Below are 24094 nucleotides of genomic sequence, written 5' to 3'. Positions count from 1 at the left end.
ATTCCACCCCTCTCTGATTCTGCACACACATTCTGTAGACAGACTGATTCTTCTTCTTGAACTTGATCATAAAATGTTATTAGTATCTCTCCTGATACAGTCACGTTTAGGTCAATATAACCCTTCCTCCCCCACACTCTAAGCCCCATGACAGCACGTTGTATGGAAACGAAACTGCTCTTCAGATATAAAGATCTAAATGTAAAACTATCAACAAGCGAAACAACACACAACAGTGGCCTTACAATTTATTTATAATCCTTCATGCCAACATAATCAGCTCTGTTCTGTGTCTGACACCAATACGGAACAATGAGATTGTGTTCTAGTTAAAGTGATAGTCATGTAAACGTTATAGTAGCAACAAAACACAAAAGTTGCAAGTTGTCTATTAGGATAGATTTCTTATGAATCCGATTATTAGTAAATAACTTATGCAGCAGATATAGTTCGTCTGTACGATGCTCTATTCACTAAAACTCATGTTTTAAATCATAATTCCACACTTTATTTCTATTGTGTTCTTGACATGTTCCGATGTATCAGTACACAGAAGCAGCATGGATACACCCAAGACATTGAAATCCCAACAAGCTCCTGTGTATATAGACAATGACGTCAAGACAAGAGCCAGACAAATCTTAAGTCAAAGTTTTAATATGGATACTGGTGAATTGGAACTTGTAAAAGGCAGTGACACATTGTTTGAAGCTGTCAGTAATGCTTTACAGGTAATAACCTAGATCTACTTCTTTGCATTACTGCTAGAGTTAAGTTCATTTACTCATTCAATCCCATATACGAATTCAGCCTCTAATGTTATTAGTAAATTTGTCAAAGATATGCCGAGCTGATCCTTTTTTTCGTCCTTGTTTTTTTTTTTAAATTTCTTTTTCTAGTGTTCAGTAGTTGAGGGGTAGGGGTAGCTATTGGTATAATTGTTCCAAAGTAATGTTTCTATAGAATTCAATACGAAGATATAATTGTCAAGGTTAATCATGGCAGTGTTTCAATAACAATTTCTTGCATTTCTCTTTGTTCATCTTATGATTTGCGAAAAAAATAAAATCTCGGCGTTTCAGCAGGCAACTTATGTTGGTTCTTAGATGTTTAATATTTACTACTCAGTCTAATTTAGATTAGAAGCGATTTTTTTTGTAAGCGTCTTTGGTTTTATGTATGATAACATAAATATTCAATATAAATGTTATGGCATGGATCAAACTAACAGGTCGATGAAGAGCGTCTGTTTTGGCAATATTTAGTTAGAGTAGCTATGTAAGATTCTAAAACATTTGGTTAATAGTGTACCTTATTATAGGGAAGTTTCTGCTATCACATTTTGAAAAGACTAAAATTTCACAACTATTGAGACACCATGACTTAACTTATACATACCATTACAAATATGAGGCTATAGGCTACATTTGTACTTATACATACCATTACAAATATGAGGCTATAGGCTACATTTGTTCTATCTGCTAAATTTCTGTCATTGGTTTAAAAGACTAAATATGTGTCTAATGAAAAACTAATATATTTAAGGCATAGCCCTCGTTCCAAAGAAAAAGAAATGATATGCCAAGTACATATAATAAAGAAGTTGTGTACATCAAAACTTTTCTTCTTTTGATGTTGTTTTGACAGATGGAAAGAAACGCGTGGAAGGCAAGACTTCAAGAAGCATTGAAAGAAATAGATAAACAGCACAAGTATTCCTTACTCATTGAAAGCTTTTTACAAGTAACAATTTTGTAGGATTTCATTAATTTCTCTCAACCACAAACCGATATAGAACTAAGGAATATATATGTGACTGCTTTTTTTGTGACGGTACGCACCGGTACGGCCCATCCGGCACGTCTATTATTTATTTATTAGTAGTTCAAAGTTAGGCAATCCACCACCGAGTACCGGCACCTATTTTTATTTAAAGCACTGTATATACATGTATACGGTAGGTGACGTTTTGGCGCGAGCCGTTTTGGCGACGGGACGTTTTGGCGCGAGATATCATTTGACGATAATTTAATAAGCACGTAGCTTTTATAACAATGTTTATTTCACTCTACCATAAAATTGTATGTATAGTATGAATTCTAACACCGTTCAGCGAATTTTTTTTTTTTAATTATAAAGCTTTTGCTTATTTCATGAATATAGGCCTATAATAAGTCAGATTCCTGAATGGTAATGACATGCTATCCCCTCCCCTTTATTTATATGTGAGTTCTGCTAATCGCACTGGATGACATTTTTGGATTTCTTTCCAAAAAGATTTTTTTTTATTTGACATTAGTGTAATATACGAACTAGCTAAGTGTCACACTTTAATATAACAAAAACCATGTTAACATCTAAAGCTCTATTACGCTGAATGACGACAATAACTCCACACATAGTAAAGATCAAAACACGGAATGTGGTCAGTACAAACTCTAACGTGAAAAGACATATTTTGAGAAATTGGGTAGGGGTGATTTGGGTGACACATCTCGCATTGACGCAGGTAGAGTTAAACAAATGAAGACAAGACCAGCACCAAGCACTGGTCGTTGGCGTCATGCGTCTGGCGATCATCTCCTTGCGAATGGTCGTTACATGTGACACCTATCCCGCCCCCTCTCTTCTGCTCACATTTCACTCCTTGTATATACTCTTTTCTCCACCCCTCCCCTCTCTCACGCGATTTTTGTTTTTAATTTTAAAGTAATATCTTAAAAAACTTTTTTGAAAAAAAAAGTGTACCTCTTAATAAACACACATACACAAGCCAAAATGTTTATTAAAGAAAATGATGTGAAAAACAAACACACATTTACATTTAGTACGTGAAAAATATGTCTTAACACAAACACTCATGCAAAACATAGATATGAATAATTCTTTTAAAAGAAATAATACAATAAACGTACATAATGTATTTCGCGCCAAAACGTCCCGTCGCCAAAACGGCGGCGCCAAAACGTCCTGCTTCGATATATATATATATATATATATATATATATATATATATGTATATATATACTTGCCTGACATTACACGCGGCCTGCGGGTCTAAGTTTGTGTTTACTAATCTAGTGGATTGGATTAAGATGTATGTTAAAGTTAGCTAATGATCCTTTCAAGTTTTTTCTCTTTCGCTACAAAAATAAAATTAGTTTTGCGAAAATGGGTTTACCCGAAGCCGATACATACATATCTATTAAAAACGAAAAGAGCGATAGCTTTGTTAAATGAATGGGATTATAAAGTAAACAATTAAACGAAATAATTTTTAGTACGCGATTCATGAATAAATATAGGCCTATCTCAACTCGGCTTCGCAGCTTTCATAAACGAATGTATTAAAAATGCTTTAGAAAACCAAATTTGAATGTTAATTTGATCAAAATATGAAATGAATGGACTATAATTAGTATGTTCATGTGTTAAAGTATAAAGCTATCTGTGCGAAAAGAAGTTATATCATATTAGAGTTTTAGACCTAGGCATGGAAAGATGTGTAACATTACGGTATTGTCTAATGAAAGAATGTTCGTCAGGAAATCTGTAGTCACAGATATAAGGAACTATTTTATGTAAAAAATGGTTTTGAAACACAAATTTGAAGGTTAATTTTATTATATAATAAAATCAATGGAAAGTCTTTTATATTTTCATGTGTCAAAAGTAAAAAACTATCTGCGCAAAGTGTATTTCTTAAAATTATATCTAGATCTAAATCCTTTCGATCTTTTCTCATGTCAACATTGTAAACATGGCCTAGATCCATAAATACTATAGTTTTAATAGAGTCGGACAACTTTATTTTTTTTTTAGGGTCTTAAGTTTGTTTTAGGGCTACAATACATACACTACGGTCTAAGTTAGTAACCAAGGAACATTCCTGCCAAGTTTTATCAAGATTGGTCAAGCGGTTTTGATTTCTATTCGTCACATACATACATACATTACATTACATTACATACATACATACATAAATATATACTTACTTTATAGTAAAAAAAAAAAGTTCCCCTTTCAGACCTTGTGGTCTATAGGGCAGATGATGTAAAGGTCATCTGTTTATGTGGCCTACGGTTAACGAGGGTGTCATGTGGCCAGCACAACGACCAACCGCCTTTACTTTTCCCTAACTAATGTCAGGTACCCATTAGAGCTGGGTGGACTCAGAGGCGCCCGAAGATCCCGAAAGTCTTCACAAGGATTCGAACCCCGGTCCCCGGTTCGGAAGTGAAGCGCTTTACCGCTCAGCCACTGCGCCTCCTTTATAGTAGATATATAAATGTATATATATATATGCAATTTAAAACTCTTGTTTATTAATTACGCAACGAAAACATACAATAATATTAGTTTACTAATTCCCTAAATTAACAAAATAATACCAATGTTTTGATTATTACACAAGATTTATACATCTATTGTGAATGCAGTATTCATTTCGTAAATTACTTAAAATGAAAACAGAAGACTAACGAACAGAAATTCATGTTTAATATCTTCAACGATCAGATCATACTTGTTAAATCTCTTGAACATTAAAGTAATTTTACGTGTATTCCAGGATATAGCTCATGGTCTGGGCATGCCAACAGATACAGAATCACCTCAGCTGAAGCATATAACTGCATGTGTTCAGTTTATCAAACAGTACCTGGACGAAGCCGCCTTTCAATCCAACAGTATCAAAACACTGCAAGCTAAAAACGAAGAGTCTCTCAAAGTCATGAGCCTGCGCATAAGTCGCTTAGAAGAAGACAGAGTGAAACTGAGAGAAGATTTAAACTACAAAAACACAACTCTGACCAGGGTTCGCGATGAGCTGGCGTCTTGTAAGAAACAACTGCAAGTGGCCAAGCTCCAATTACAAACTTTCAAAAACAATAAACTTTTCCACGTCCCACAGCTGGAGTCTAGACGCGATAAAGACATTCTAAGTAGAGAAGGCAAATCTCTTATTAAGCGGAATAGGCTGGACGTTGTCTCCTCAAAAGTGTCGAAAAACAGCCCATTTCTCTTAGTGGATCTAAAGGGAAGCAAGAGTTCCACCGGTAAAGACGAGATGGTAAAGACAGTGATGAAGTGCTTAAGGTGCCATCAACTCTTTCGAAGGGGAGATAACAACAGTAAATCTTGCAATTTTCATAGCCAGGGCAAACAAATTAAGGAACTTTGTGATTCCAATGGTCAATTGGTAAAAGCCTATTATATATGGTCCTGCTGTAAGAGAGATGCAGATGATCCTGGTTGTATGTACGGACATCACTATTAAGAATAAATCGCAGTTTGTCATTCAGAGGCCCGTAGGCTAGTTAATCAACGGAAAAGTCAAAACTTCAACGAGACTAGTGAATATTAGAGAGAACACACATAGCACGGCCAAAGAGGCTCAAACAAAATTATGTAACTAATAGGTTTTCAATGGTAAAGCTATAGAGTTTTCATCAGCGACAATAAGCAAAACTGAGGGTTCAAAGTTTAATAATTTTTATAAAAGATATTATTGAATAAAAATGCTAGCATCTATTTATCTATCTATCTTGTCTGTCAATGTTGTTATATTGGCTTGTTCATTGAAGACAGAATACGTAGTTCAAACGATATGTAATCATTCATGCTTAGATATGATCTATTCTACATGGTACATGGTAAGAAATCTGAGAGGAACTTCCATGTCTAAAAAAATGTGCATTGCTCTCTCTCTGATTTAATCACCTATCACTAACTCTCCCACATGTGAATAACTAAAAAGAAAAATAAGAGAATTTCACCTGTTATTACTTAACAGGCATATAGAAGAACTAAAACTTTTTAAAAGCAGCGGAAAAAATTACCAAAACGTTCTTCTATTCGCTATCTGGACCCAGCAAGTTTTTTAAGGCCGACATAATAAAAAATGTTGCACTTCCTTTTTTTTTTTTTTTTTTGGAATAGCTAGATAATTCTACTTTCTATACGCTACAACTTAAAGGCCTAATTTTTACAAAGCTTAAATTAACTCACTTTGTCTGTCTGTCTGGAAAAAGTTTGTACAAGTTATTTCTCAGACACACAATCTCGGATCAAGCTGAAATTTTGCACAATTATTTCTTTTACCTGACAACACTAGAATCATTTTTAAAAAATTAAGCAATTAGTTAATTAACTATTGGTAATTAATTATTTTGTCTGGTATCTCGAACAAGGGAAAGAAATTGTGTTTGACTGATGTCGTGATATAAGCTGAATTAGTCCCTTTTCTAGGTCGCCGCTTTAAAGTAAGTTAGAAACAAATAATACATAAATATACACTCTCCTATAGTCATAAGCACCTAACTAGCAGAGTGGTTAGTATGTCAGATCATCCCCCACTCACTTTTTTTTTGGTAAATGCTGTTATCCGATTACGGTAAAATTCACACAGATATCCCTTTCTTTCAGCCCCCCCCCCCAATTTTCCCAGATAAGTGATAGAATCATATCGTATTGAGAGATCTAAATGCATGGAATATCGCTAAACAAAAACAATTGGTAGAAATATTTCTAATCGCACAGATTTATTGCTGTTGGTCTAGATCTATTACAAATTTGATTACACGACTGACCCAAAATAATTGGTACAATTACACTTCGTATAAGATTTTTTGTTCTTTAATATCATTTTTAATTTTTTTTTCTGGTTAATTCTACACATGTACTCTATATATGTAACCTTGTAATTCAGACAAATTCGAAATAAACACAAGCAATCAATAAAACCAAATTAAGCCTTTTGTATCTCGAGATCTCTGAATATCTGCATGAAGTCTTTAGCATCTGAAGTACTTTTCTATTACGACTATATTCTGTTGAAAGGAACGTCTGTAATTTATGATGTAAGATTCCATCTAATATTCCATAATCTAAAAATCCAACAAATTCTCACAGAAAATGAGATTTTCTGGAGGTGGGGAAAGTAACTTAGTTTAAAAAAAAAAAAGAAATGTCACTCAGTTATACTGCAATTTACCGTCCAAAAGTAGGTGTGTTGAGGGGGGGGGGGCAATAGAAGGTGGGGGGTTCCAATTGAACGTAGCAGCCTACAAGAAAGTCAAAAGTATATTTGGCAAGCGACTAAAAGCGACTAAAGCGGACTGTTTCATTCCGGGATCATACCCTGCCCGCTGCCATCCCCCGACGTCCTGCGGGAGGCTTGGACTAGCAAGTAAATTATCTTCAACTCTGAAGAAACATCTGAAACATGTAAAACATTTTACAAACATTTATATAAACATTAGATTTTTTTTTCAAAAGGAAGGTGTTTATGTTAAAAAACTATAAGGGAGAGCGAAAAGTTGAAAAGGATGCAGTTTTTTATTTTAAAGGGGAGGTTCCTACCATTTTATTGAAATTGGATAAGAGGATGGGTCAAAATAAATAATATATACCCTGTAAGCAAATCAACGAGCGTAGCCATTGTTGAAGGCTAGAATATGTATATAAAACAACATACTAGGCATTTCCTAGTTCCCGAGCGTTCAATTTAAATATCACGTGCAGCCTGACCCTTTTATCTTTGCCACCCTGTGCAACTTTTGTATAACAACTATAATAGGCTAACCGGTTAGCTGGCGATCTGTAAAGAAAATCTATGTTTCCCCAGAAGTTGTATTTTTATTTTGCTGCTAAAATGTAAATCTTTCATCAACCCTAAATTTTATTTTAAAACAAGGTGACAAAGAGACTTTGACTAAACACAAACTCAGATGCGGCCTCCGAAGGATCCACCAGATGTTTGTGAACAATGCAGAGTTAGAAGGCAGGATTTGATATTCGAAAATCGGATCAAGCTAAGAAGTACAACCTATCAACAACTACAATCTTATCTCCCTTCGTACAAAATAGATGTATGCGAGACGAAACTGTTGCCAACATGATTGTATTGTTTTGAGCGACTGGCCTAGTCAATATTATTAATATTCATTTTTCCTTTGCGTTCTTCATGGAACATAAGGCCTCAAAGGAAAGATGAACAACAGTAGTCTAATATTATTATTATTACATTTTAATATTCGAAATGATGTAAATCAGGGGTGGGCAAATTACGACACGCGGGCCACATGCGGGCCGCCGAGGTGTTTTATGCGGCCCGCCGACTCCTACAGAAATCAGGTGTGCCCACAGTATATAGATATAAAAACGCAAATATTTAAAAAATACATATATAAATTATTGAAACTGTCTCATTATAAAAAGTTTAAAGTAAACGAAGATTATGCTTATTGGCTATACATCAATACACTCAATTCAAGACACAATGTCTAAGTGTTGGGTAGGCTTGGAATAAGATCGCAAGTGTGACAACTGATGAAGTGCGATTTTGAATGAGAACCATAAACTTGAAACAGGAAAGTTTGCACAAAGCTGCATATAATTTATTCATTTATTTATGTCATATACATTTGATATTAAACTTATTAGAGCTAGAGGAGTTAACCACGGGTAGTACTGATTTATGAATAAATAATCCAATGTATCCTCTAGATAAGCATGGGCAAGGCAAAGGAGAAGAATATAAAATCTCAAGGATGAAATTATTATGTTACTTGAAGGACATTGACTGTGACTTTGTTGCCAATATTTCTAACGAAGAGTGGAAGACAAAATTTCATGTTTCATATCATTACTATTGCAATTGATTGTTTACATATGAAATGCAAATGCATGTTAAATCTTTTCAAACAAGGCTTTCCCATTTCTACAGGAAAGCAAAAAATAAATAGTTTTTTTGTCATTTTCCTTTGTTGAAAGGTGAAACTATCTTTAGTGAAAAATGATTAAAAGTACAACACTTATTAAGAGAAGCCGATTCAGCTCCAGAGGACATAACTCAAAGCAAAGAGAAGCTCCAGTCAGCTCTACCAGTCAGCGAGTTTTATGGGTGCCAGAAGCTGTATTTCCACATTTAAAAAACCTTGCTGTTGTTCACACTATTTGGGTACACACACATCAGTTCTTCCTCTTCGTTCTCATTTTACATGTTGAAGGGTTCAGATCAGTAATCCTATATCTGAGATGAACAGCGTAGTGGTTTCCAGATCAGGCAGTTCTCCGAATAGTCTTTGGAGAGTCTTGTTCGGGTCCCTTGATTTAGTATGCACCATTGAAGGACATGGTCAGCATCTCTGGTGATGCTCCACTAGGGAAGGCTTCGCTCGTCCCGGCATTTAACTACCGGAACATAAATTGTCTCATTTAGTGAGCAAGCATTTTTTGTAGAAACTAAACAAGTATAATCATTGGTCAATGTTGACTGACTGTAATTTGACAGCAGTCACACACAGGGGTAACAACTAGTAAGATAGTTTCACAGTTAATAAACATTATGCACGAGTGTAATATATAAATACTGCACATTAGGGGATATTGTGATATAAAAAGACAATAACAATTTTTAAAAATCGTAATACATTGTATATATGAATTAAAAGACATTCTACACAGCAAGCTTATCTTTCTAAGATATATATATATATATATCTTAGAAAGATAAGGTTATATATATATATATATATATATATATATATATATATATATATATATATATATATATATATATATATGCGGCCCGCCATTACCAAACTTTTTTTAATGCGGCCCTCGATACAAAAATGTTGCCCACCCCTGATGTAAATGATTATTAGAAGCCTAGGCTAACGGATGTGATTAAATAATCATCTAATTGACGGTAGACCTATTGCCAATGGGGTTGGTGTATAGCCAGTCTCCGATTCATGGCCTTTAAAATAAGTCTTTCCTTTAGTAAAAAAATGTTAAGGGTCTGTATCGTCTATAAAAAAATGCTTTTTTTTTGTTTCTGAAAACAAATATACAAGTTTGGTAAATTATTAGTAGGACGACAATATATATATATATTTATTTTGTCACACAATTTAAATAAACAAAATACATAATTCTCCAGATCTAAAATCTTTATGATATCGGATTTTCAATATCTTTCTATAGTTCTTGAGATCAACACGTGACGGGCGAACAAACAGACCGACCACACAACTTAATAGCTTTTCCCCATTAGGGGGTGGAGCGTTAAAAATATTAAGTTTGAATTTAAAATGTAAACAAATACCATTTAATGGTTTCTTTTTTAAATGCATATATATATTGATTCCAATATTGTCAGTAGTATGCTGGATGTATGTACAAACTTCTGATTTGAAACAAGAAATGAGATGAGTTTCAAGATTTGACGCAGACATCGCTTTAATTTCAATAAATGTTTCAGTTAAAAAAAAACAGCTTTGTTGTCTTTTTTTTTAAATATCTAGAGCTCCAACAGATTTCCAAATGGAACAAAAAGAGAGAGTCAAAATTTTCCAGCGGGCTTGAGGACGACATAAACAAAGTAATATCGTGCGTTACATTTTAACAATACTAATTGAGGGACAACAGCAAAACTTTATTCACTAAGAAAGTTTTCCAGTTTTGAAAACACTTTGAACTCGGCAGACTGTCACTAATCAGAGTGAAAGACGAATCTAGGTATGATTAGGTGGGTGTGTACAAAGCAATCAGTAGGCTTACCAAATATTACCCAAAACATTTATGCTTTTATTTAGCCTCAGAGCGTAAAGGGTCTAAGTTGTCAGTAGCAATTCGTTAAATGTCCACAAAGTCCTGAAGCCCACGTTAAACATTCCTCATACGTTCAAACTTTTTGTTTTCATTCACTGAACAACTAATTAGGTAAACTACAAAGAAAATTATATAAAAAAGCTTTATATTAAGCGTAGTTGTATCAATTAGCTTGGATCAGTCATGTAATTAAATTTGTAATAGATCTAGACCAACAACAAACAAAATACAAACAAACAAAATAATTTTTAAAAAATCCTTTTAAAAAATAATCAAAGATTATCTAAAGAGGAAGAACTCCATCCTCAAAACTATAGCTACCAATAATGTACAAGTTATTTCCCATATTCGATATCAAACAAATTGACTAATTAACTAGTTTCGTTTATTGATTCACGTTTTGTTAGGTACAATAAAAAATTGTTTAAAGTATCAACTTGATCGGAGAATGCGTGAGGCAGAAATAGCGTTAACAATTATTTAAGGTGATTAAACCTAACAAATTTAGCCATATCTGCGAATACTAAAAAGTTGTTTCCCCTACTTCTATTAAACAAAATAATGAATTACCAGTAATGAATTGTTTCGTCAGTTAATTTTTTATTAATTCGTGTCTTGTCTATGTTAATAAATAATTGCTCGAAGATTCAGTTTGATCCGAGAATAGGTGTGGGAGAAATAACGTGTAAGTGTACCAGACAGACAGACAAGATACCAAACAAAATAATGAATTACCAATAGCTAATTAACTAATTAGTTAACAATTTTTTTTACTGATTCTTGTTTTGTCGGGTAAAAGAAATAATTGTGCAAACTTGTAGTTTTGATCGGACAGAGTTGATCTAAGCTTTTGAAATGCATTAAAATGAACTCAAGTATGATTTGTTTTGTTTAAGGTTTAACAATGATCACGAATTGTAAAAGTAAAACGGAAATGTAAAATGGAGCTTCATTTTTCAATAAAAAAATATCTTTAAAAAGCACATGAATAGGCGAGTTAAAGAATTTGTTAACAAGCTCTACTTATTGTAGAAAGGTGTCACTACAAATTAAAGGAAATTTATAACGAAAAAAGACGACATGTTTAATAGAAAGGACAGAAACAACAAATAAAAAAAAGAGGACTAGTAATGTAGTAATTAAAAAATAGAAAGTCAAGATTGTGTTTGTTTGTTTTTTTTGTTGTTGTTTTGTTCAATTTGTGTCACAATCTGAGCACCGTTAAATGCACTTGTTATCGCTGAGCGGGATAAATGTCAACTACGATTTTCTAAATATTACATTATAGAGCGGGCTACATTAATATCAAATCTCACAATTATTATTGGCCTTGTATCAAAAAGGTCTTAGCGTATAGGCACAGCATTGTATGTTTTTCCCCTGGTTCAATGGTTTTTTTTTCTTCTTGTGAACAATAGAGATCGTCTCAGCCGTTACAGTGGCTGTAACAAGCCCACTGTGCGGGTTGCCAACATATACATGTGCACGTCTCGCAATGTCCTGAACATGATAAGAAATGATTGCCAGTTATTCAGGAGTATCCGATGACAAATATATACTAATTACCTCGTATGTGCTGTGAAAAAACGAAATGTCCGGAGACAAATAGGATATATATTTATTCGTACGTATGGAGAATTTGCAGGACATGTTGATTTAGTCATTTTGTAATTAGTTATAGATTCATTTATATGAATTATGCGTGCATAAGTTTCAATCATTATTACGTTTAACAAAATTAATTGGTATTGATGACACTGTAATAAGAAACATTAATACACAAATGATCATTAAGAAAACAACTGGTTAACAACATTGGAGATTTTTGAAATAAAACGAGCGAGTACTCAAATAAATATAACCTTATACTATACATCCTAATGCATATAAAATATTGCGAAAACAAAGAAGCATGAAGCCTAAATCTATGTATATTTTTATGTTTTAGATGTCAATAATTTATTGGTACTTATTTATCTAGAAATCTAGATGTAAGAGGTAATTCAGTTGCATTAATGATTTATAGGCATAATCAATATTTAAAAAATGTATAAATCGTAACGACTCTCACTATCCAGGGCTCTCTGCAAAATGCACCACACGACACAACTAACTCAAAGAACTTGGCAACTCGGGGCTCCAAAAGAACGTAACACTTTAATGTTCAATAAATCACAGCCAATACTGTACAATTAATTCATTGGCAACACTGACTGTACAAATGCTTCACCGTTGATAACCGTACCTCCGTATCAAATCTTGTACTGCTGTTATCAAACTCAACTAGCCTTTCCTCCTCGTCCCGGACTTGTACTGGGTTCAACTGACTCGCTGTACTGGACACGATCTTCAATCGAAACTTCGTCTCATACTCATGAAGTGTTTTGACTCTAAATCCGAAGCGCTCTAGACTGAAATTTTCGTTCTTTATATAGGGTCCCCGAAAGCATTTTCGAATCGGACGGAACATTTTTAGACCTTTCTGGATGATCATATATATAATATTTAGTCCTATCATGAGTACTGAAGAAAACATTTTCCCTAGTCGTTATCAAACTCAATAATTAACTACCAGTAATTTATTGATTAATTTGATTAAAATTGATTTTGTGTTGTTGTTGATGTCTATGCCGATGAATAATTATGCCAAGTTTCCACTCGATCCGAGAATGGGTGAGAGAGAAAAAACGTGTTTAAACTTTGTACCTGACTGACAGAATGAGTTGATGTAAGCTTTGTAAAAACAAAAATATTTATATATCAAATAGTTTGAAGGTGTCCCTCGCAACATTATTTTTTGTTAATCTCACTTTGTTTTGTTTACACCTTCCACATTCCGTAACTATTTCTTTTTTATTTTCAATTAAAACAAAGTTTTGCAGTTGATGTTAAATGACTATGTTTAAGTAAGATAATGATTATTTATAGGGAAAAAAAGTAGGCCTATCAATCTCATTGTTATTTAAAAAGTGGTTGATTTAAGGACTAGCTTAAGGGGTTTGTTTTTAATTTCAAAACTCATTCTTGTAGTAGTCCTCTCGAAGCAGCAAACTGATATTGTGTTTTTTCATTTGTTATTGAATGTACTAGATTATTTCAGTACAATGTATCCTAAGGTAATCCAAAAGATGGCTGCTTGGTCGTTTGATATGCGTTCTGTACTGTCGTCATGATGATCACGTGTTTGAACCCTGCCCGCTGCCATAACCCTGCGAGAGGTTTGGGCTAGGATGTCATTCTCTTCCAATCTAAAGGAACACTCGAGACATGCCAAACAACGACTAAGTGTTTGTTCTTTAAAGGTGTGCAACTTTAAAGTTGAGTGCAATGATTGACACACCAAGGACGGTGTTATAGAACACTGGCTCAATCAATCAAACAAAACCACTAGGAAGATTTCAAAGCATATTCTAAAACCTAAAACACGTTCTTCTCATCTGTGACTAACGCCAGTCCAAGCCTATTTTCTCAGCTTTAGGTCTTTGCCTTGTCACGGTGTGTGGATCCAATGTCGGGGCGGTGTGCTCGGATTCATTAAACTGATTGAATCTCCATTAGACTACACCATGTATTGATTAGTCGGACACCTGAACATATTGTTTACGGGCAGACAAATTATCCTATGTGTAACCAGCCGTCAGTGCAGTGTTCATCAGGGGAAGAAAAAAAAAATAACTACAGTAGTTAATACTGAGAAGTTTCAAATCAGGTAAAATAATCTAGACTACAAAAAATAAAACTAATGTTGGTACTACGATTATGTTAGGAAGTTGAACCAAATTAGAGTAGGTATGAATAAACCATTCCTCTCAGTAGTATCATTTGTGTACAAATTCAAAACAAAAACTGGAGAATCTCTGTGTCTAAATGTAGCTCTGTGTGCATTTAAAGTTATTGTTAATCACTACCTCAGCCTGTTTCCTATAACTATAACATATTTTACTTTTTACAAACATACAAATATGTTAATGACGCAAACATGGAGGTGAAGAATTAAAAAAGCCAGTATAAAAAAGTTTTCAATCTAAAAGTGTTCCTCGGCTTGTAGACGTCACATAATGTGGGATGGAATGGCGTGTCGTTAATGACTTTGTTCAAGAATTCTTCAAGGTTTATGCTCAAACCATAAAAATCTTGCATGAACGCTTCGAGCCTTACCAGGCCAGCAAGTATGGCTATTGTCTCAAGAATAAAGTAACTAGAATAACACACGAGTTGACAACCGAATATTGTAATGTAGAAACAAAGTAGGCCCGCCTCGTTAAATACACATATACATCCAGTTCACAATGGGTTGGATCAAATAGAAAAGGTAATGGAGTACGCTAGCTAGCAATCATTCAGTACAAGTTTTTTTTTCCCTACATTATTCCGTCCATGTTTGTGGATTAGAAGCAACAGTTTATTTAACAAATCTAATCTTGTCTAGTTCACCTGGGATTAGTAGTAGACAGTTCTTGTTTAGCGGCTTGTTTTTAATGCGGTCTTCATTACATTAGAACCGCATACTTTCTAGTGCAACTATAGATAAAAAAAAAAGAAAAGAAAGTATTTTTTTCAACACTAATTAATTGTGTAATAGGTTTTCTAGTAGCAGGTCTATATTTATTATGTACATCTAATTAAGGAATAAGCTAATTAGAGTTTAAATGATGAGGTTAAACCAAAAGGAGGAGTAATGAGTTGTTTTTTTCTTTATACACAGATAAGAGTGAGTTCAGAAAACAATGACTACTTGCCTTGATCGGCAGTGACATTGGCCCATGAACTCAATGGATTCATCTAGTTGTAGTAAGTAACGTGCACTGACAACTATGGATGACATAGAGAAGCGAGTGCTGAGCCAGATGCGGTCAAGGCTGGTCAAGGAAGTGGTAGTGACTGAGAGCTTCCTCTGTGCCTTTTGTGACAATAACATATTGGATGACCAGATGACACGGCTACTTAAGGTAATTTTTAATTACTAGTCGACCCACGGCGTAGCATACGCCGTTAGTTTGCAGGGCTGGCCTTAGGCCAATGCAACCTATGAGACCGCAGTGGGCCCCGCACTTTCAAAGCACCCACGCTAGTTGTACATTATTACATTAAACAATTTTATAATTTATAACCTATAACATAATTCCCGCAGCCTCCTGATTTACCAGGAGCTCCTTGAAATCTCATGAAATTGCAAAATATCACGGAAATCTCTGGAAACTATTAAAATCTTTTGAAAACTCAAAAAAAAAAAAACTTCCTGAAATTTATTGACATAACCATTGTCATTTAGGGGTGTCATTCAAAATGGAAAACGCCAATCCTACGCGCGATAAATAAAAACGGCATTATGCAATACCCATAATTGTGGAATCTGGTGAAAGAAGCTTTTAGAGCCTCAAAAACAGACAGATTGAAACATTTGGTAATTCTTGCTATTGAGCAAGGATTTTTATGATATACTGTATGGCTTCGATACACGCAAGGCTCGTAAAGTAATTCTGTAGGTAGTAAAGAATGAATAAAATGCAAAGACGAATTTATTTTCTAATACAAATTCTTAATTTTCACTTATTATCAGTATCCCTACCCAAATGTGGCCCCGCGAAATCCGTTTCGCTTAGGGCCCCCCAACGATTGAGTCCGGCCATGCTATTTAGTTACGGGTGAAATCCGGTGAATACAGAGTAGATTACTTGTTCTCCTCCCCCCTCTCTTTTTTTCGCCGCTAAAACTAAATGGGGTAGAAATAAAAAAGAGTGCTCTTTCCATGACTTCTTGTTCACAACGGCTAAGTCCGGCCCTGTTATTTTGTGACGGGTAAATGCTACTTGTTCTTCCCCTCCCTCTTTTTTTTTTCGTAAGATAACTCTAGTCCGACTTGCAGAAATAAAAGAGTGATCTTTCCTTTACTTCTTGTCCAAACTCTAGAGCCATGAAGAGAATTATATATATAGATATAAGCTTTAACTCTTTCACTCCTAACTGACGATACCAACGTTGATTTGTCCCTTTTAAATTAAATTAATTTTTGTCTTTATAAACTTTAATTTGTGCTTTCTTCTATAATTATATACCTTATATAACATATATAACATTTCCTGATTGCTTACAAAAATGTTATTGCAGTTTAATCATAAAAGGGTAGTGAAACACAAATAAGTAAAATGAATAATTCCATAGGAACGTGCAAAATAATTACGGAGAGAAAGAGTTAAGAATCAACAATACATACTACAACTTATTTAAAAAGCAATAATGCCCGGTTGTAGGTTTAAAGGTTTCACAGCTCGGGTTCGTAAATAACGTTTTTATTCAAAACTGACTTATTAAGCCTTATTATTTAACAAAAAGGGGCAAAGGGATCATGGGTGATCAGTGCGAATTTAACATATACATTAGTATTGGCCTCCTTAAGTCGTAAAACGCTGTGGTTCATCTCGTGGAACCATCGAAATGAAGGCTTGGGCATTATTTATGGTCAAACGATGCGGCCCACACAGCAGTTCCTCCTCTCCACGCAACTGATGTGACCAAAGGAACGGAATATCCGATACAGTTTGGGATCAGTAGCGCCGCACTGAACTACATGTATCTATCTCAGTGGATCTTTAGATCTGTGGAAATGAAACTATGTCAATATCTGGTATATGAACTTTTTACATCTAACAGACGGAAACCAACTATGAAAGTAGAGCTTCCAAGTTGTTGGACATGCTGCCCAGTAGAGGGTCGAGAGCCTTCAATACACTGATGGAGATTCTAGAGATTACCAACCCCTGGCTATCAGAGAAAATGAAATCAGCGTTACATGACGAAAGAAACAAGGATGCCAAAATTAATTTGCATCCAAGCGTGTCACAAAGTGGTGAGTCCTCTCTTGTTAAACAGCAATGTTTACGCCAATTTGGTTTGAAATAAATACTCGAAATAAAACATCTAGAGCTACAATCCAATCATCTTGAAAATTAAATTTTTTTTGCCTCTTTTTAAAAATATCTTTTAAATGGTTCACATTACATGCATATTAATTTTAGAAGCCCTAATAACACATTTTCTTAATCAAGTTTGTTATGCACATCCTTGAATCATTGGAGATGTTTCTGTTTACCTCTGTAGCCTCCATAGAAGGTTATGGTCAGAACAGACTTCACATAGACACAGACGTGAAAGAAAGAGCTATGAGATTTGTTAAGACCAATTTGAACCACTTATCAGACATTGAGCAAAGAGGTGTTGAAAAATGGCTGGCAGATGAGCTGCAGAGAGAAAGAAGAAGACAGCAGTTTAGAGCCCCACACAAGTAAGTTCTAAGAAGCAAGAAGCTATCCCATGTATTTATGATAGTAAACAGAGTACACTCAAAATAAAAAAGGATATGAGCTTGTAATGTTCTTTCATTGAAATGTCTTAAAGTACGTAATTTGAATATAAGCCCACATTTGTAATTAAACATTAATGTAATAATAAAATTCAACAAAGCACTTTAGAATATGTTTCGTCTATTGGAAACATTTCTACGTTTTTATGACAAATGGTGAAACTGGCCTTTAAAAGTTTGTCTGACTAGCACAATCAAATTTAGTGTTTACTAAACTCAATACCCAAAATAATTTTACTACGGAATCGTTGTCGTGGATTTCAATACTGATCTAGGAAGCACATGATTTGTATAAGGAATTGCACAATTGTATGACATGGCAGGCTCTACATCCAATAAACTATGTATAAAAAATCCACTTGTCCTCATTGCTATCGTGGTTCAATTTTGTTTCAATTATTTAAAAAAGGTGTTGGCATTTTTGCAATTTACAGCATACCACGCAACCCTAGTGACTTTCATGCCAGCAAAGAATGTCAGACTGACACCAGCAACATGGACCTAATAGAGTTGTATGAAGAAATGAGCATCTATTTACACGGAGTGGACTACGTACAGATCAATGTGGACTTTAGCTTCAAGAAACTCAGTCACAAGGTGGTCTAAAGAATATAGCGTTAGAAAAACAAATACATTTAAACGTAGTCAACAAAACAATATTATCTGACATAACAGACACAAAAAAAAGACAATAGATTAAATATTAAAAAAGAGAGTCATAAACGCATCTCTTCTTCTCTAATTGCTCTAAATGCTTGATATAGTCAGATGTATAGTGAAAACATTTGTTTAGAGAAAGTTTGAAAAAAAAATTAAAACAAAAAGCTTATATTAAGCGTAGTAGTATCAATTAGTTTAGATGAGTCAATTAAATTTGTTATAGATCTAGACCAACTAACAATAATAAATCTGTGCGATTAGAAATATTTTTACTAATTATTTTTGTTTTGCTAAATGTTATGCCTTTGGCTTTCTTAATACGCTTTGATCCTATCAATTGTCTGGACTGGTTGGAAAAGGGGTGGGGGAGAAAGAAGGGGGTATCTTTCCATGATGTCTTTTTTGAATTCATTTATATAAAAATAAATTAAAGTTGAACGACCAAGATTCGAAGTAGAGGACTCTATCCTCCTCAATTTGAAACACTCACAGTACTAGAGAAGTAAATATGAAAATAGAATTCTTTATAGTTATGTATTGTTAGTTTAAAACTTTAAAGCAAATTATAAAGGAAATTATAAAGGGGACTAATTCAACTTATATAGCCACATCAGTCAAATACAATTTCTTTTTCTTGTTCCATACCAAACATAATAATTAATTACAAACAGTTAATTGACTAATTTGTTAAATTCTTGTTTTGTCAGGTAAAAGAAATAACTGTGCAAAATTTCAGCTTGATCCAAGATTGAGTTTACAAATTTTGTACTAGACAGAGTGTGTTGATATAAGCTTTGAAAAAAGTAAGTTTTATCCCATGGATTTTCTGTTCACTCAGATCACAGAGCTCTTAACAAGAACCAGAAAACTGGACGCCCTATTTCTTAACTGTATAGAGAAGTTTGATGACCCTGACAAATATTCTATACCCCTGCCAGAACTTATTGACAGGGCCATAAGTAAAGAAAGAAGTCTGAGCCAAGTAAACAACGACGACAAAAGAGTAAGTTCAGAACAGTTTTGTCTTTATGTTCATTACGTTGTTTTCAAATACTTTACACAGTTTAATACACGTTTGTTTCAACTAGTAGATGTATATATAGGATCCACTTTTTATTGGTAAAGAAAAACATTTCAGGTTACTCTATGAGAGTCTAGGTAAATGGTATTTCAAAGTGTACTTTTAGAACATGAAATGTATGATTACGATGACAAGTTGTTCGTTCTCTTTAAATCATCCTGAAAGGCCTCACTATTTCAGCTGATTCAGAAGTTTTCTGAAGAACGTGATATGGCTAGACGTCAAGTGAAAAGACTTGAAGAAGAGCTAGACAAAGTTTTGCAAAGACAGTTGCCCACAAATAAGCCTCAGGAAATTCAACTTAGAAATAGACAGAATATTAATGTTCGGTGAGTGTTGGTACATCTTATGTAATGTTACTTATAGCTATTTTTTTTTTTTAGTTACTGTCACTTTATCTGCTATAGTTTATGCAAGGGAGGATACAAGTTGTGTCTTTATTTTTTAAACTGAGGATTATTAAACATTAATTATGAAAGTGCTAAAATGGTATTAAAATGGATAGAAAATCTATTGAACAAATATATACATATTATAATATCACAGAATCACTAAGGTACTTAATTACATAATTACTAGTTTTATTTCTTCCTAAATTACTTATTGATTTATTTTTGACAGATACTCTTTACTGTTGCCTGACTCATCTCAACAGCAGCAACAAGTTACGACTGAAAATTCCAAGACGGAGACAAGTGAAGCAATGTCTATTCCTATAACACAGTCTTACAATACTTCAGCCGCTGATAACAACAACTATCAAAATGGCGGACTTCCATCAAACTATGTCAAACCAGTTAATATTGTGCAGGTGGCTGGTGACACTAAAAACAACTCAATTCCAAATAACAACGGGAATGTTCCTGGCAGACCTTACATGAACCAATCAAACAGTCATGAAAATAATTACATTAAATCGAATGCGGTGAATACAGATAGTTCTTATCGCAATGGTATGGTTCAACACTATATAAATACTAACTATATGGTGAAAGAGGAACCTTCGGAAGTGAGTCTAGAGATCCCAAGAGGCAAGCTAAGAAGACATGCAAGTGAAGAAAGTTTAAAGATTGCACTAAGTAAAGAAGACACTGAGACAGTAAGCATGTCTTATCTACACAACGATCAACAGACCGCTGCATTACGGGGAAGACGAAAAAGCCAAGACGGCCCAAGCAACATCTACACCCCTCAACAAAACAACGAGGCAGGGCAGAAACAACAGCTCGTGAAAAACACAAGAAATGATATTCAAAATAAAATGTTAAGGATGCTTTCTGGAGTTAGCAAAAGTAACATTCAGAAAGTTAGACGATCTGAATCAGAAAAGGCCGTTAGCACGCACGGAGTGAAAGTCTTAAATCCTGGAAAAAACCAAGACAGCGGAACAGTTTTCAAAGGAAATCCCAGCTTACGTTCAAGCTACGACAATTTAGCTGCGATGAGTAAGAGGGTGGAATCAAATATCCCCGAATATGAAACCAAAATTTATAGTAATGTAAATACTAAAAATCCTTATCGTTTTCTTTCACAAAACCATTCAGAAAGAGTTGTCCACCAACAGCCACCAAATGGACAACAAATGTCACCGTCAGCACAGAGAGGCGCACACGAGAGCCGCCAAGAACGTTTTCAGCAACTTCAGTACCAAATGTTGCAGAACAGAGCAGGGGGCCTTATTTACGAAGAAGTAGTGAATGAAGCTCGCAGCTATCCGAGACAACAAGTAGGGTCTTCCAACACTCTTGAACACAAAACGACACTCATTTATCCACGTGACTATGATATCTCACAGCATCAATATCCAACCCGAGCAGGCAGCCTAGAACGCCAGTCTATACATAACTCTGTGTACGGGCCTAGACCACCAAGTCGCAAAAGTTCCAGGGATAATTCAGACATTGACTATTCCTCGGATTCTGAAGTAATCAACTCTAGCATAAGGAAGACAACCTCGAGCCCTGACCGCGCTAAAGGGAGAGTAAGATTTGCTTCCCCTGTGTCGCGATCATCCAAACCTAATAGAAAAATCCATGGAAAAAGTAAGCCAACGCATTACCAGTCGGACACCATGAGTGCCTCAATGAGAAAAATTAAAAAGACTTAAGAGAATTAAAAAGCATTAAAAAGATAATGCTAAATGTGTAGCGTGTAATATAATGTACATGATTAATTCTGCAGCTTTTATTTTAAACTAAAAGTGTCAAATGTTAATGAAAGCGTTAAATTAGAAGTAGAAAAATAATTTGCAACGAAATTTCATACTCATTTCTTCATCTAGTTGTTCTTGACACTGTATGTCACAATAATTAATTTCCACTATGAGTAAATTTATGGGCATTTTAATCTCATTGATATAATAAAAGTCTTTCAAATCGACATACTAACTAAATCCTTATTCGATTGTTATCCTGAATGTAAACCAAGGTGTAAATCTATCAAAACAACTGAATAATCAATAGTAAGCAGAGTCGTACAAATTCATTCCTAATATAGATCCTTGAATTTTTTAAATACATTTATTTACTTGTTTTCACTGTTAATCAAATGATACAAGTTTAAAACCACAAAGGTTTTAATACTTTTTTTTATTAACATTTAACATTCTTGATGTTGTCACAAAGTCAAGAAATTTATATTAAGAGATACAGAGAGAGAGAAAAAGAGAGAGAGAGAGTTATTTGAATGGCTCAATGTTTGTAATTTTTAAAAATATTTAACGAGTCGTGCCATATTGAAACGTTGATACTTAAGTTTGCTTCGATATTGTAATTTTACTTTAGCATTAATGTTCAAGAAACCATTTCTATTTTTAAAAGAATAACGTCATCAATTGTTTTGTTTCTATGCCAATCTTGCTTTTTTTTCCCCCTAAATTATACAATTCAATCTTTAATCTGCTCGTCTTTATTCATTTATTTTATGTAATAAAAAAAAAACACTTAGAATCTAAATCTGTGTGCGATAAATAGCAAAACGGCTCTATAGTTAGCAACGTCAATAGCAATGCATCTAAATATTTATCTTCAATGTCAATTACACTATTTCGGATCCAGTGTTTGCTGTCATTCTCTTCTATATGAGATTTTTTCTAGACTTCCTCTTCCGTTTCCAACGGTATCTTTGTGAAACATTTTTATTTCTGCCTGTCAGTGATCAATTCTAAATACAGAAATAAACTTGATGTGAATTCCTAACCTAGCGAAATACAAACAAGCTCAACCTTCACACTAACGTTGGCGTGTTTGAAAATACTGTCTCAACAGTTTCCATGATTTAATACTTTTTAAATTGTAAAATATGTATGTAATGTGAATATTATAAACACGCAATCAAAAGTAAATAAATAAAAATCATAAAAATCTGCTTTTTTTTTATTAAACACAAATTTATTTTACACTAAATAAATATAATACGTTTGGAACAATTAAATTAACATCATGGATATTAGATATCCATTTAATATCATTAGCTAAATCACATTTACCTAGATGTATGACAAAAAAAAATTATGGTTGAGGGTTGTATTAGGGGGTCGTGAAGCTAAAAAGGTTGTGAACCGCTGTGATAGAGAGATTACGAAAAAGTTATTAATGAAGGTACAGATAATGAAGCTAAAAAGGTTGAGAACCGCTGTGATAGAGAGATTACGAAAAAGTTATTAATGAATGTACAGATAATTTAATTTGGATGGTGTTGTTTGACTACTGTATGCTGCGTATAAAAGTAAAAACATTATTTAATTTTTTATTCATGAGTATTTCTTTTTTTTCCCAATCCAATCCAGAAGTAAAAAGAAGAAGCTAAACGCACTCAAATCCTAACAATTACTGCTTTTTCTGTTGTTCATGTATATTTATTGGTCTCCTTTTTTTTGTTTTTCAACTTCCAGTTTTTGTAGTAGTCAGTCTATCCAGCTCGGTCAAAGTGAGTTATTCAGTTTATATTAATTACATGTTTAGATTTCTTTCATATAACACGATTTAAGATTATTATAATCTTTGGTAAATATGTCTTGGCAACTATCTCAAAAAGTCTTTGAAGCCTTAATATGAGAGTCGTGTAGCCAGTCAGAGAGCTGTTACACACCTAGACATTGTTCAAGGAACATCAATGTTTTATTGTTTCTTTGGTCTTGTTGTAAGCTGTACCTCATTATAAACTAACAACTTATGATCTTTCTTTATGAGCCAAGTTTTTCGTTTCTGTAGCAATTGTGGTTTTACAGGGAGGGGTCGCTAGCCCCACGTCAAACCCTCCTCCTTTCTCATCTGGGCTTGGGACGTGCAGGCTTCCGGAGAGGCAGATCATGTGCAGAGCAGATCTTCGTTTTACGAAATATCATAGAAAAAGTCTCGAGTATCGAAAACGGC

At 34.1% G+C, this 24094-nt stretch overlaps 3 protein-coding genes across 6 annotated transcripts in view; 2 read left to right on the top strand and 1 right to left on the bottom strand.

The window, feature by feature from the left end:
- Window positions 1-24094, bottom strand: part of LOC106063647 (golgin subfamily A member 4-like) — a 92905-nt gene that overhangs the window by 22616 nt on the left and 46195 nt on the right. The window lies entirely within an intron of this gene.
- LOC106063650 (uncharacterized) lies at window positions 561-5367 on the top strand. Its single transcript, XM_013222076.2, has 3 exons — window positions 561-731; window positions 1651-1746; window positions 4574-5367. Exons 1-3 carry the CDS (start codon window positions 561-563, stop codon window positions 5279-5281), a joined length of 975 nt encoding a protein of 324 aa, XP_013077530.2. The 3' UTR covers window positions 5282-5367.
- LOC106063646 (putative uncharacterized protein DDB_G0291608) lies at window positions 12068-23086 on the top strand. Of its 2 annotated transcripts, none has more exons than XM_013222069.2 (8): window positions 12068-12244; window positions 15326-15569; window positions 17272-17467; window positions 17719-17902; window positions 18415-18577; window positions 19479-19643; window positions 19902-20050; window positions 20343-23086. In XM_013222069.2, the coding sequence occupies exons 2-8, from the start codon at window positions 15435-15437 to the stop codon at window positions 21826-21828; spliced, it is 2478 nt and encodes an 825-aa protein (XP_013077523.2). In that variant the 5' UTR covers window positions 12068-12244; window positions 15326-15434; the 3' UTR covers window positions 21829-23086. The 2 variants fall into 2 exon arrangements, with proteins under 2 accessions (XP_013077523.2, XP_013077524.2); XM_013222070.2 differs by lacking the exon at window positions 12068-12244 and adding an exon at window positions 14077-14329.

Source organism: Biomphalaria glabrata, chromosome 17 (genome assembly GCF_947242115.1).
Source record: "Biomphalaria glabrata chromosome 17, xgBioGlab47.1, whole genome shotgun sequence".
In the NCBI taxonomy this organism is placed as follows: domain Eukaryota; kingdom Metazoa; phylum Mollusca; class Gastropoda; family Planorbidae; genus Biomphalaria; species Biomphalaria glabrata.
Note: the sequence above shows the minus strand (reverse complement) of the source record. Positions and strands in the feature narration are given on the sequence as shown.

Coding starts and splice junctions, on each gene's coding strand:
- LOC106063650 (XM_013222076.2), top strand. CDS start 561: ATGGATACACCCAAGACATTGAAATCCCAACAAGCTCCTGTGTATATA. Junction 732..1,650: donor CTGTCAGTAATGCTTTACAG/GTAATAACCTAG, acceptor TTGTTTTGACAG/ATGGAAAGAAACGCGTGGAA. Junction 1,747..4,573: donor TCATTGAAAGCTTTTTACAA/GTAACAATTTTG, acceptor CGTGTATTCCAG/GATATAGCTCATGGTCTGGG.
- LOC106063646 (XM_013222069.2), top strand. CDS start 15,435: ATGGATGACATAGAGAAGCGAGTGCTGAGCCAGATGCGGTCAAGGCTG. Junction 17,903..18,414: donor CAGTTTAGAGCCCCACACAA/GTAAGTTCTAAG, acceptor TGCAATTTACAG/CATACCACGCAACCCTAGTG. Junction 20,051..20,342: donor AGACAGAATATTAATGTTCG/GTGAGTGTTGGT, acceptor TATTTTTGACAG/ATACTCTTTACTGTTGCCTG.